Below are 12,108 nucleotides of genomic sequence, written 5' to 3'. Positions count from 1 at the left end.
GTTTTACAGTTTTACTGTTAATCAGCTTCTCAGGAATGTGCATTTTCTGTATTTGTAAAGGTTTTTGAGCGTCTTCATTTTTTACTTTTGTGTAAAGACATGGTGGTTGAACTTCTGAAAACTTGCTTGGACATGAATAGATTTGAGGAGATGTGGAAAGAGGCGCTTTTTAGGGACGCAATCCTGCTCGCTGATTTGTGTGTGTCTGCGTGTGTGTTGTCACACAGCGGAGCTGCTCGGACGCGGTGGGGCAAAGTTTTCCAGATGCTGTGTGTTTGTATCTTGTTATATTACAAACCCTGATACAGGTTAAAATACTTTAATTATTACTCTGGTACTATTAAACTGTTAACACAGTTAATGTGTTCTTTGATCAAATACTGGCTTTTTTTTTTTTTTAAAAGAGACATTTCATAACTGTTTCTCATATGAAGGTAATTTAAAATTAAAGTACTATGATCTGAAAATTTGGCTCCCTAAAAACATAAAAACCTGCTCCGTCCTGTTACGTTTGATCTGTTTCTGTTTTATCCTTACCAGCTGTAAGGTTGCAGGCCGGACGACACAGTTGTGTGTCAGAGTAATCTAATACTGAGTAGAGATGAGGACGTATGAAAGCTCATAATCTGAGTAATCCTTTGTTCTAATACTGCCACTTTTACAAGATAAATGCATTATGGGAGTGTTGTCAGCTATGTTGGGACAGTGCGCTGCTGCTGTTACGTTTTCTTTTGTTTGTTTGTTTGTTTTTCAACACATGAAAAAAACAAAAACAATAATTTAAAACAATTTCAACTTCATCATGTTCAAAATTACACGTGCAAAGCAGATCCAGTTAAAAGGTGTTTTCATAGCAGTCCAATAGGCTTTAATTATTGTAGCAATAATATAGAAGAAATTTGGTAATTGAACTTTTGTTTAAAAAAAAGTCTATTTTTTAAAATATAATTGATAAAACATGTGATTTTTATTTTATAAATTTGAACAAGCATATTTAAATATCCTTCAGGGTTGTTTGTGTGGCAATAAAACAATGAATCCAAATAAAGAATTGAAGTAAATATGACATTTTAAAAATATGTAAATGCTAGAGTATTTATTTTTCATTTTTCCACAATCGTGGCCTACATTTATTGTATCTGCAAAAAAAAAAAAGAAAAGAAACCCAAAGAAAACAGAAGAATGAATTTTAGCTTTTCTTGTAAATACTGGGTCATTTTTAGCCACCAGACAAGTGACCTGTGTATATTTCCAGAGTTTAAGTCACCCTGTCTGCTACCCAGAATAACCCTGTGGATATACTTAACACCGTAGACCTCTCTGTTACTGGGGCAGCCACTATTATTTAGTTCAGCTTAGTAGGCATGGTTATTATTGGCACTTCTCCTATTAATAGGGAGAAGTGCTAAAAATTGAGCAGTGTGTTTGTCCTGGGCGTGTTGATGCCTCAGACCGGAGCTGTAGATAAACAAGATTTTGGCCTCAGCAGATGTTGGGGGCAGGCATGTTAACTCTCATCACTAGAGCTGTAGCTTTCACCTTCACCCAAAATGAAAGTTTTGTTGTTGAGGTGCTCACTAATAATGTAATGTTATGGGCTGAAGTTTGACTCGAAGGTGCTGAGGTGTGGGAGCACCTGAGCCACTTGGCCCCTGCAGAGAGCGGCTGGTACCCGACCGGCTGTCTGCCTAATGGTCTTTCTGTGTGTTTTACATGAATATCTGTGTCAGTGCGCATTTGTGCAGAGAAATGCGCATGGCCCGCTCTTTGTTTCTGCGAACCCTTTCTCCTCCCTCTCCTTCCTGGCTCAGGGGTCTTTTTGTCCGTTTGTCCAGCACTGTAGCGCCTGCAGACGCAGCCCCCCGTTCCTCTCAGTGTGTTACCTGCAGCCCTTCTGTCACATTTCACCCCTGCCTGCAACATTCCTAGTTATCTCAGAGGGGGCTGCATACCTGTTCTCTGAGAGGCGGCTGCAGGCCAGTGTCTTGCCTTGCTAGTTGTAAGAATAGAGCGTAGACAATTATTCAAAGCAGACAGCCGGGCGGGCCGAGGAACAGAGCGGGAACGCAGTATGTTAGCAACTACTCTGTAACAAGCAGTCAGGGATTACTTAAAGCATTTTGGTTGGTGAAGCTTTGCAGAGATTTAAAATAAAATTGGTTAGATGAAGTTGCAAGCAGTGCTTTAACACATCAAAGCCATGTCTGTTCATTTTTTTATAATTAGCAAGCATTAACTGTGTGGCTACACTTTAACACTACTGCACTATAACCCTCATCCCTGCTTAAAACATGCTGCTCAGGGGAAAGCTTTAATATTTAAATGTTGTTCTGGAATTTTGTGAAGTAGAAATGCATCAGAATAAGGTACATTAAAGTACATTAAGGTTAAAGTACAATAAGGTACAATAAAGTACATTTAGCGTATTTGGTGTTTTATTTTAACAATTTGTATGGAGGTAATTTTCAAGTTTCTTTCTGCAGAAAGACTCCCATTGCATTTCAAGCTATATCTGTCGGAGACCCTGTAATTATTTGTACTGCATTTCAGGTCCATTCAGTATTTACTTGAGATCTTGTTGTTTAATATAACATGGTAACACACACGAGGAAGGGCTAAAGTTTAATATGCAAATGTTTACGTTTGAGAGCAGAATCCGTGATTGAAACGTTTGCATGATATTAAAGCTGCGATTGTGAAGTTTTCAGCTCAGTTTCTGTAGGAAAACTGCAGCACTTGTGCTCGATCAGTGCAGGCGAGTGCGACACTGCTGCTTAAAGATAATCACCAAATTCCTTTCGGTATAACTGGCCTGAATTCAGCTCACTCCTCTTTCCATGCCACAGCTGAGCAACTCTTCTTTGATAATGTTTACCTCTTTACATCTGAAAGTCCTGTCTGGACAGCTTGGAAGTTTAATTTTCCACCTTCATTTTATTTACATGCATGTGCAGTGGCTCAAAGGGAGACGATAGGGAAGTTGTTTTTTTTTTCCTGTGTGAAATTTAGGCAATCTTATTAATCCTGGTGTGCATGTACACGACGGGTACTAGTGTAAAAGTGTCTGTGGTCCAGACAACTCCGAAAGAGTCGTCAGGCTGCCTCGCACACCTTGAAAGCAGACACCCGTTCACACAGACCATTAACATGCATTTGGGTAGGCGCTCTTCAAAATATGAACGCGCTGTAGGCCTGCATACCCACCCACGCACACACACACACACACACACACTTCTCCTTCTGTGCAAGTACTACTACAGCGGCTCCATTGACGAGGCTTCTTCAGTCTGACAGAGCAAACGGCTGCCGGTGACTCAGACTGGCTGCCTCTGATCTCGCTGCGATTTCAAACACTCGCCCCCTCGTGGCCATTCAGGGACTCATATCCTCCATGTTTCCCGAGCTCTCACTGCTGTGCTCGGCAGCAGCGCTCGGCCTGTGTTTGTGTGCGTTTTTGAAGCCAAACTCTTCCAGTCTGATAGGTTGGTGAGTTAAGGAGGATTTTAAGTTGCGTTTACAGTTCAGTAGGTTTTATTTTGAAGATTACTGTGGTTAGTTAAAATGGACTGATTTACTGTGAAAGTAAGCAATACATTAGTTTTATTGTAATATTGTATATATATTTTTTCTATACAGTTCCAGCTGAGATTTAAAAGCTTTTGTGTTGTCTTTGCAGCTTCCTAGACCGGATTGATGTGGTCAGGCAGAACGACTACACACCCACTGATCAGGTGAGGCAGTCAGCACTCAAACACCAGTTATAACAGTTTTTATCATTTTTATTTAGTTTTGTAAGTTTCAGTTATATTCTGTTATTTTATTGTTTAAAAATGTTCACCAGTGTTTAGTATATTCTATAATGTTCAAATTGAGCAAAAACAAAAATGGAGAGTAGTTTTTGTTTTCTATTCCAGTTAATCAAAATGTTTTTTTCTCTTGTAGCTTTCATTTTTTTGAGTTTTAGTTCACTGTAATAACACAAACAGGATTGAAGGTGATGAACCACCAGAGCAAAGCCTGTCAGACATTTGCATTTATTCACCAAACTCAAATAATATTGCAATAACAACCTGTAAGCAGATTTTCAGGTTCCCATCATGACACACTCATGCTCTGTGTGTATTATTTGGAGGCACCTGTGCCTTCCCTTCTGTGACGTGTCAAAGTTTAATCTTGGGGAAACTCGAGAAGAAGTAAAAAGTGTAAGTGTGTTTAACTGTGTAGCCGGACAAAGGATGTCCGGCTACACATCCCTCGTTTCACGTCATATCATACGTGAAACGAGCGTGTGCAGATGGAGAAGTTCACATCCCAACGACCCGTGTGGACGTGGAAAGCATGAAGAGACCTTCATGACGGCATTGTAATTATGCATCACCACTGAGGGCAGCAGAGCCGTGCACAGGGCATGTTTGCATATAGAAAATGTGTGTCGTTGTGTTTGCAGAAAATTATAATTACCACATTTGTGGCAGTTTTTAAAATCATAGTTGGTGAATACTTTCTAGATTTTTATGTACAATCAGCTGTGATTAGCGTAGAAGTGAGTAAGAACAGTGCCGTGGGAAATGGAAAGTGAATATAGAAAAATGAAAAGTAAAATGAGTGTGGAATTTATCTGCTTTTATTTGATTTAGATAGCCAGATAAAACTTTGAATTTGATTGTTTTTGACCTGTTTATACAAAAAATCTACTCATCTACAAACACTATTCATTATTAGGTGTTATTATTCAGTATGTCTTATTGAAAATGGACTATATGCACAGCTTCTTTTTAAAATTATTTTATTTATAATGTGTATCAATACAGATAAGTGCATAATATGAACTGTGCTACACATCCCGGCATTTAAGTTTAAATGCTGTTCCCTAGATGGACTTTCAAGACGCACGCATCAGTTATCTTTATTTGTTTTATTTCCTCGCGAAAGTCGACTTCTTGCCCATTTACTGCCATTTTATGCTTCATTGTCCACTTGTGCTTCCTTTAACCCTCCTACTCCTTTTTTTTTTTTTTTTTTCCTTTCAGGACCTGCTAAGATGCAGAGTACTGACATCTGGGATCTTCGAGACAAGATTTCAAATAGACAAAGTTAATTTCCAGTGAGCAACCTCAATGTTTATTTATCACGATGTGTGCGATAGAGCGAAAGTAAAAAAAAGTCAAATAAAAGGATTAATACTGTTTTAAAAGTGTAAATATAAAACTTTTTAACTTCCTCTGTCTCTCAGTATGTTCGACGTTGGAGGTCAGAGGGATGAACGGCGAAAGTGGATCCAGTGTTTTAATGGTAGGAGATGATCCTGAATTATTTCTGAAGTATCTAACACTCACTTTGCTGCTTTTTTCATGTCATTGGGTTTATAAAGTTACTAAAGCAGATATATATGTAGTGTTCAGGAATCCGTAACTGGATTGAAGCATGTGCGTTCATTTAAAGTCCAAGTTGAGAACAAGGTTGTGTATCTAGAGTTTTTGGGTATTTTTATTCATAGTGGTTTTATTAATCCTGCTCTGTGTTGTGTGCCGCAGATGTGACAGCTATCATCTTTGTGGTGGCGAGTAGCAGCTACAACATGGTGATCAGAGAAGATAATCAGACTAACAGACTACAGGAAGCCCTCAATCTTTTCAAGAACATTTGGAACAACAGGTCGGAGACAAATTTTTCTTTGGACACATTTCTTTCTTTTCTGTTTTTGTCTTTTTTTGTTTGAAGGTGAGGAGACAAAAGGGAGTCATAAAAGCCAAGAAATGTTGCTAAAAAGACTATAGAAACTAAATGCTGTGACACTTTCTAGCTCCCTTTATGTAGAAGGTAAAGGGAGCAGACATAAGAGCAACTTAAGAGCGAAGTATATGATTACTGTGACTGGTAGTTTTCCATTGTTTGGGCTAAAAGAAAGTCATATACAACAATACAATACAATAATAAAACTTTTACTTTGAGTTGAGAGGAATGCCTAGTTACAAGCCATCTTGCACACAGCAGGGAAATGCGGGGGAAAAAATAAAGATAAAATAGGATCAAAAGAACATGAGACATGATGTGAGCTTTCTGTTAGCTGTGCAAATGAAAACACAAATCAAGCTGGGAAGGTTTGTCATCTGAGGGGCTGCTGCTTTTGCTAGTTTGGTAAGAGAAGTCATTTCTTTTCAGAGATAAGTACAGTAAATTTAAACAAAGCGCTCGATACGTTTACGTGAACGGTGCACTAAAAAATTCTTCTGAAAATCAAGAAAATGTGAAATTTCTGATTCAGGGTGTATATGTAGAGGGACAAAGCTCTGAGCAGACACCATGTCCGCCTTTGACTCCATATGGGCTGTTTATGGCAGAAGCTCTAAGACCTTTTTAACCCGGAACTCCAGAGAGTAAATTATTGCCGTGTTCTCCAGCCAAAGTCTATTAAAATGTAATTTCTACTTTTAAAACAGTGACACTCCAGCAACACGTTTTGGGTCTGAAACTAACCTTGGTCTGAACTTGCTCACTTCCCTTCGCAGGTGGCTACGGACCATTTCTGTAATCCTCTTCCTGAACAAACAGGACCTGCTTGCTGAGAAGGTTTTGGCAGGAAAATCTAAAATTGAGGAGTATTTCCCAGAGTTTGCACGCTACACTACGCCTGATGATGGTAAGGCTGGCGCTCTTAGATCTGCTCATCTTCATCTTGCTGTCAGTCTTTTTTTTCCCCCCAAACATTATCCCTGATGATACACAATAACATCCCCAGAACTGTCCACTTTAATACAATAATATTTATATAGCTCCTGTTAACAACTTTCATCTCAAGGAACAAGTTAGAGAGCGTACAACATCAGAGGGAGAAGCTGTATTATCCAAAAGTTCACTATGAGCAGGCACTCCAGAGAGACCACCAGCAGACCGAGACTCAAAGAGGGGAAACAATCCAGAGATGACAAAGAAACGGGAGCGTGGCTACAGCATGAACAAAAAACTGGAGAGTACACTTTATGATGTGCAGATGTTGCATATAAACCGACCAGAGCCAAAGCCAGAATAACAAAGGGATGGTTCATGATCACCTAATACAGTCCTCCCTGGGAGCTGGTTCCACAGCAAAGCAGCCTGATAGCTGAAGGCTCTGCCTCCTGTTATCCAGTTAGATCGTGTGTCCGTGTGACTTCACGGCCGGAGCTCTTGGTTAGTTTGAGTTCTGAGTGCTCCATCGAAATGTCACACATGCTAACGCCTGCAGTGCACTGACATGTTAATATGTAAACATGCTGAGGTTTTTCTCCTCACGCTCAGTGAGAATCAGTAGTTACGGTCCTGAGATCAAGTAAAGTATTGGCCATTTTTAGCTGTTTAACTCTAATGTGGTTTATTCTGTGGTAACAGTGCTGCACCGTGTGACTATTTAATGCTGCAGCGTGAAGGTGACTCGAATGTGACCAGATTTCTTCTTCCAACAGCAATACCAGAGCCAGGTGAAGATCCCCGTGTTACCAGGGCAAAGTACTTCATACGGGATGAATTTCTGGTGTGTACAAAAGTCAAAGAGGCAAAACCTGTTTTGCCTCTTTGACTTTAGTTTCCCTTTTTTCTTTTCTTTATATGACATAAAAGACTAATATGAGGTTTGAGTTATATTCCTGACAAAATTCCTTTAGAGGCTGATTTACATGGGATGTGGTTTCCAAATTGGCTTGAACTCCACTCAGTCTCTCTACTCTGGCACTGCTGGAGGAGCTGAACATAGTTTCAGTGTTTTTGAGCATTTGATGGACCGCTTATGTCCCAGAGATGTAGATTTTGTCACTACACCAGAGTACACAAACTATCCATGTGTATCAGTGGGTGAGTATAATACCTGCCACTGGAAAAAAGTTCTCCCTCAGTTTGGTGTTAGAATAATTATATTTTAATGAGTATACTGCATATATAAGTGTTCTCTGATTTTCGCCCATAAGGTTTTTTTTAACTTTGGATATTAGGAATGTATGACAGCTCAATAGTTACATTAAAAAAATACATGATAATATAGAAACGATAATATACAGATACTCCCTTCTATATAATAAAAAGTGGTAGACAAGTTTAGATCAGCGTTACTCTGCGGGCATCGTCAGTACCAACTAGTCTTTGTGTGTCTCTTTTCTCAGAGGATCAGCACAGCCAGCGGAGACGGGCGGCATTACTGTTATCCCCACTTCACCTGTGCGGTCGACACAGAAAACATCCGCCGCGTCTTCAATGACTGTCGCGACATCATACAGAGGATGCACCTACGGCAGTACGAGCTCTTGTGATTGGCAGCGGCGTCCAATCTTACTTAACTACCTATCATCATACCTAGCTAAACACCCCCTCCCGACCAGTTAGCCAATCACTCATCCACTTCCACCAACTTCACCTAACATCTGAGCAAGCAACTGAGCGCCTTGCCCTCCCCTCCACTCCGATACAGCTTCTCCCGATAAACACAACTGCAGAAAAGCTGAACAGCGGAAAGACTCTTTTCAAAACAAAGGAAACGTTGTTACAGATACACCACATCATCAACTATCAGCCTGGACTGACTGCTGTACTCAGCCACACTTTGACCCAGGAAAGAGGGTCAGGACTGGAATCCCTGAGTGTAGGCGAACTCTCCTTTTAGCTCTCTCTCAGTTAAATGAACACACATGCTCACAGGTACACAAACACACACAGATATGAGAGACGACTTCAGATAGGTTTTAATACAGCAGTAAGACGCATACACTCTCACAGAGCCTTTCAAAAGTCAAGTTCTACTGCTTTCCAAAGTCGGCAGAGGCTAAATTGAATAATGCCTTCTGAGAGGGACGAGTTTATTCACCTAGTGCTGAACACGAAGGAAGGGAACGGCGGACAGCGAGGGTGGCAAAATGATACAGAGGAGGGCTGTTTTGTGCCCAGAGATGGACAGATGGACTAATTGACTAATGGCTGCCTGCGGACGTGAGCGTGACTCTAACAGAAGACCACACGGCTCTTCAAGAATCCAACCAAGGAGGGATGCAGAAAACAACAACAGAAAAAAAGAAAAATAAATAAACAAGATGAATATCATACAATGCATAAACTCATGCATACCAGTGAACTTCATGCAGTGCAAAAAATCCAAGCTATATATATAGATATTTATATATGTGTGTATATAAATATGTATATATATATATATAAATATATAAATATAAATATTATATATTCCTGTAATAACGCAATTCAACTTTTAAGTTTTTGTTAGTTTTTACCCCATGTTGTGTGTGGGTGTACACTGTGTGTGTGAGATCTGCCTTTGTGCACCATTTAAACCTCCAACAGACACACACACACATACACACATATATAAAATATATACATCCTCGCCCCCTTTGCTCCTGCTGCTATTTGACAACTATTGAATATGTGGAATTTTTATTTAACAAGGAAAGCATGACGACGCAAAAGGAACGTACGAAGTTGAAGAAACGACTCGTCGGGGCTGGATGCGACATTCTGACCTGGCAGCACACACGGACACACTAACACACTCACCCGTGCACATGCACTCACAGGCCTCCTTGTCCACACTATGACCCACCTCCACACCGTTTACCTTTCGTCTTGTTCTCTCACTTCTCCCATTCCCACCTCCTCCCTTCCTGGCTTTAAGTACGTCTGTCTTTATTTTACTGCTGGACTATTATTCCTGTACAGACTGTAAAATGTATTATTTTGTACAACTTTACTGAAAAAAAAAAAAAAAACAACTTGTAGAAGATCCCTGTGCCTTGATCACGACTGTACGTGTAAAAATGAGCTAATATGTAAGTTATGTTTCACTGCGCTGTACAGCTGGACGGGTCTGTCCCACCTCGTCCGGGCTAGCTCACCCCTCCCGCTGGGGAGGGTGGTTGTGGGGTGGAGGGGGACGGGGAACGGGCATCGGATCGGGCGGAGGCCTTTCGTCTGTTGCTTAGTTTCCATTTTATTCCCACATTTGTTTGTTCGTTGATTCATTTGTTTTGCTTTGACTCTCCTCTGGTTTATATGATAGCGTTGGAAAAAAGAAAAATGAAGGAAAAAAGATAATAAGACACACCACTTTAATGCTGTGTAGTGAACGATACTGAATCCTAACACAATTTAATATATATATAAAATATATGTCAGATTTTATATTTTATATATATATGTACTGTACACTTACCTCCCCATCACCCTTGTGAGCTGTCGCCCGGGTTTCCTTTGCTTTCTGTCCGTAACCTGCAAATATTTTCAGGTGGTGGCAATTCTGGGTGCAGCGGGGTGGGTGTTCATTTCTCTTTTTTTTTATTTTTAGCTTTAACTCTTTTGGAGAGGAGGGAAATATCCAGTTGCAAAACATTGCTTGTTTCTACATAAACCAAATTCTTTTTGCTCAAACAAGAGGAAACGGTTGTTTTAGTCTTTGGTTTGTTCTTAGAAATCGGTATATTAGATCAACATTACACGAGCTGAAGCAGTCGCTGTCTAACACCTCAGCCACGCAGTGAATCCAGTCTTTAATGATTAGTGGGGGGGTTCATATTTTATTAACCTTATTTTCTTTTCTTTTTTTTTATCACAAGTGGTAACTGTTCAGAGTATATCATGTTTTATTCATATAGAGAAAGAACAAAGAGTGCATAACAAATTAAAAAATAAAAACAAAGTCACATATACACTCACCAGCCACTATATTAGGTACATCTTGCCGGTACTGGGTTGGACCTCCTTTGGCTTCAGAACTGTCTTAATTCTTCATGAAGAACGTGCTGGAAAAAGATTCCTCAGAGATTTCAGTTTATAGTCATATGACAAAATCGCACAGTTGCTGCACATCCATGATGCAAATTTCTCGTTCCACCACATCCTAAAAGTCCTCTGTTGGGTTGAAATCTGGTGGCTGTGGAGGCCATTTGAGTACAGTCAATATTTTAAACACGTTGAAGAAACTAGTTTGAGATTATTCAAATTCTGTGAAATTGTGCTTTATATAAAGGAAATGGTTCAACTGTGATCATAAAGGAATGGATATGGTCAGCAACAATACTTGCTGTTTAAAGTTTGGTACTAAAGGGCCAAGAGTGTGCCAAAAAATGTCCCCACACAATTAGACCACCAGCAGCCTCAGGACACTCACACACGGCAGGATTTATCCGTGCTCTCATGTTGTTTAACCCAACGTCTGACGTCTGCAGAAAACAAGACTCATCAAGACGGAACATTTTTCTGCATACCTTTGTTGTAATGAGTTATTTGGGTTATCGTCTTACCTGTCTTGCCTTCCTATCAACTTGAAGCAGACTGGCTATTATGCAGAGCACCTCTGCTCAGTGGATATTTTCTGTTTTTCAGACTAGTAGTAGTAGTCATTTTAATTTAAAAAAACTCAAGGTAAAAATTATTAAAAGAAAATCAATTCTACAAATACGAAAATATAGAACAACTGAAAGAGCAGCATGTTCACAATGGACTTGACAGAAACTACGAGGCACCTCAGACTTGACTAAAAGGTGAGTCTCGAGAAATGATTGCCGCTTTCTGGATGAGCCCTGCAAAGTCTTGTCAACTTTGGTTCTTAGTCAAGAGCTGGGGTCTGAAAGAAGTTTGGAGGAGGACCTCAGTGACCTAGAGCCACAGTATGGTATTAGAACTATTGTTCTATATTGTGGTGCTGGCTGATCCATGGAGTTCTTTAAAAGCAAATGATAAATAAATTAAATCTGTGATTTGAGATCATCCCAAAAAGTCAAAGATTTTCTTCATACAGCATAAGTCAAACGTTTCATGGCATTATCGACTAATGTGGCAGCGTGGCAGATCCACATGTTGGCAATAATAAATATTCTCTTTTTGAGAGATGTAGCCAAAGAGTAACATGTAACGAGAGAGAAAAGGGAATAAAAGAGGACCTAAGATGGAGCCTTGAGGAGCACCACATTTAATGGATTTTCTGTAAGTATATAATTATAGGCCTGGAAACCAATGTCCCTTCTTTAGTTTGGGACATTGGTTTCCAGGTCCATGGACTATTGCTTTTACCAAGGTATACCTCATAACTGGCAACAGAGTGTAAGGTTAGTTTTGATACTCTTTTTTTATGCTTTT

General features: G+C 39.8%; 1 protein-coding gene across 3 annotated transcripts in view; it reads left to right on the top strand.

The window, feature by feature from the left end:
• LOC120719084 (guanine nucleotide-binding protein G(s) subunit alpha-like) overlaps positions 1-11,380 on the top strand; it is a 56,495-nt gene extending 45,115 nt beyond the window's left edge. For 2 of the 3 annotated variants that reach the window (XM_040007988.1, XM_040007978.1), the window contains exons 6-12: positions 3,677-3,731; positions 5,031-5,104; positions 5,234-5,292; positions 5,535-5,655; positions 6,510-6,640; positions 7,443-7,510; positions 8,133-11,380. In XM_040007988.1, coding sequence (XP_039863922.1) covers positions 3,677-3,731; positions 5,031-5,104; positions 5,234-5,292; positions 5,535-5,655; positions 6,510-6,640; positions 7,443-7,510; positions 8,133-8,279 — 655 coding nt within the window. In that variant the 3' untranslated portion in view covers positions 8,280-11,380. The other variant, XM_040007998.1, reaches the window with a different exon arrangement.
• Positions 11,381-12,108: the final 728 nt, after the last annotated feature.

Source organism: Simochromis diagramma, unplaced genomic scaffold, assembly GCF_900408965.1.
Source record: "Simochromis diagramma unplaced genomic scaffold, fSimDia1.1 OVJJ01000320.1, whole genome shotgun sequence".
Classification (NCBI taxonomy): Eukaryota; Metazoa; Chordata; class Actinopteri; order Cichliformes; family Cichlidae; genus Simochromis; species Simochromis diagramma.
The sequence above is the reverse complement of the archived record's forward strand: the minus strand, read 5'-3'. Positions and strand labels throughout refer to the sequence as shown.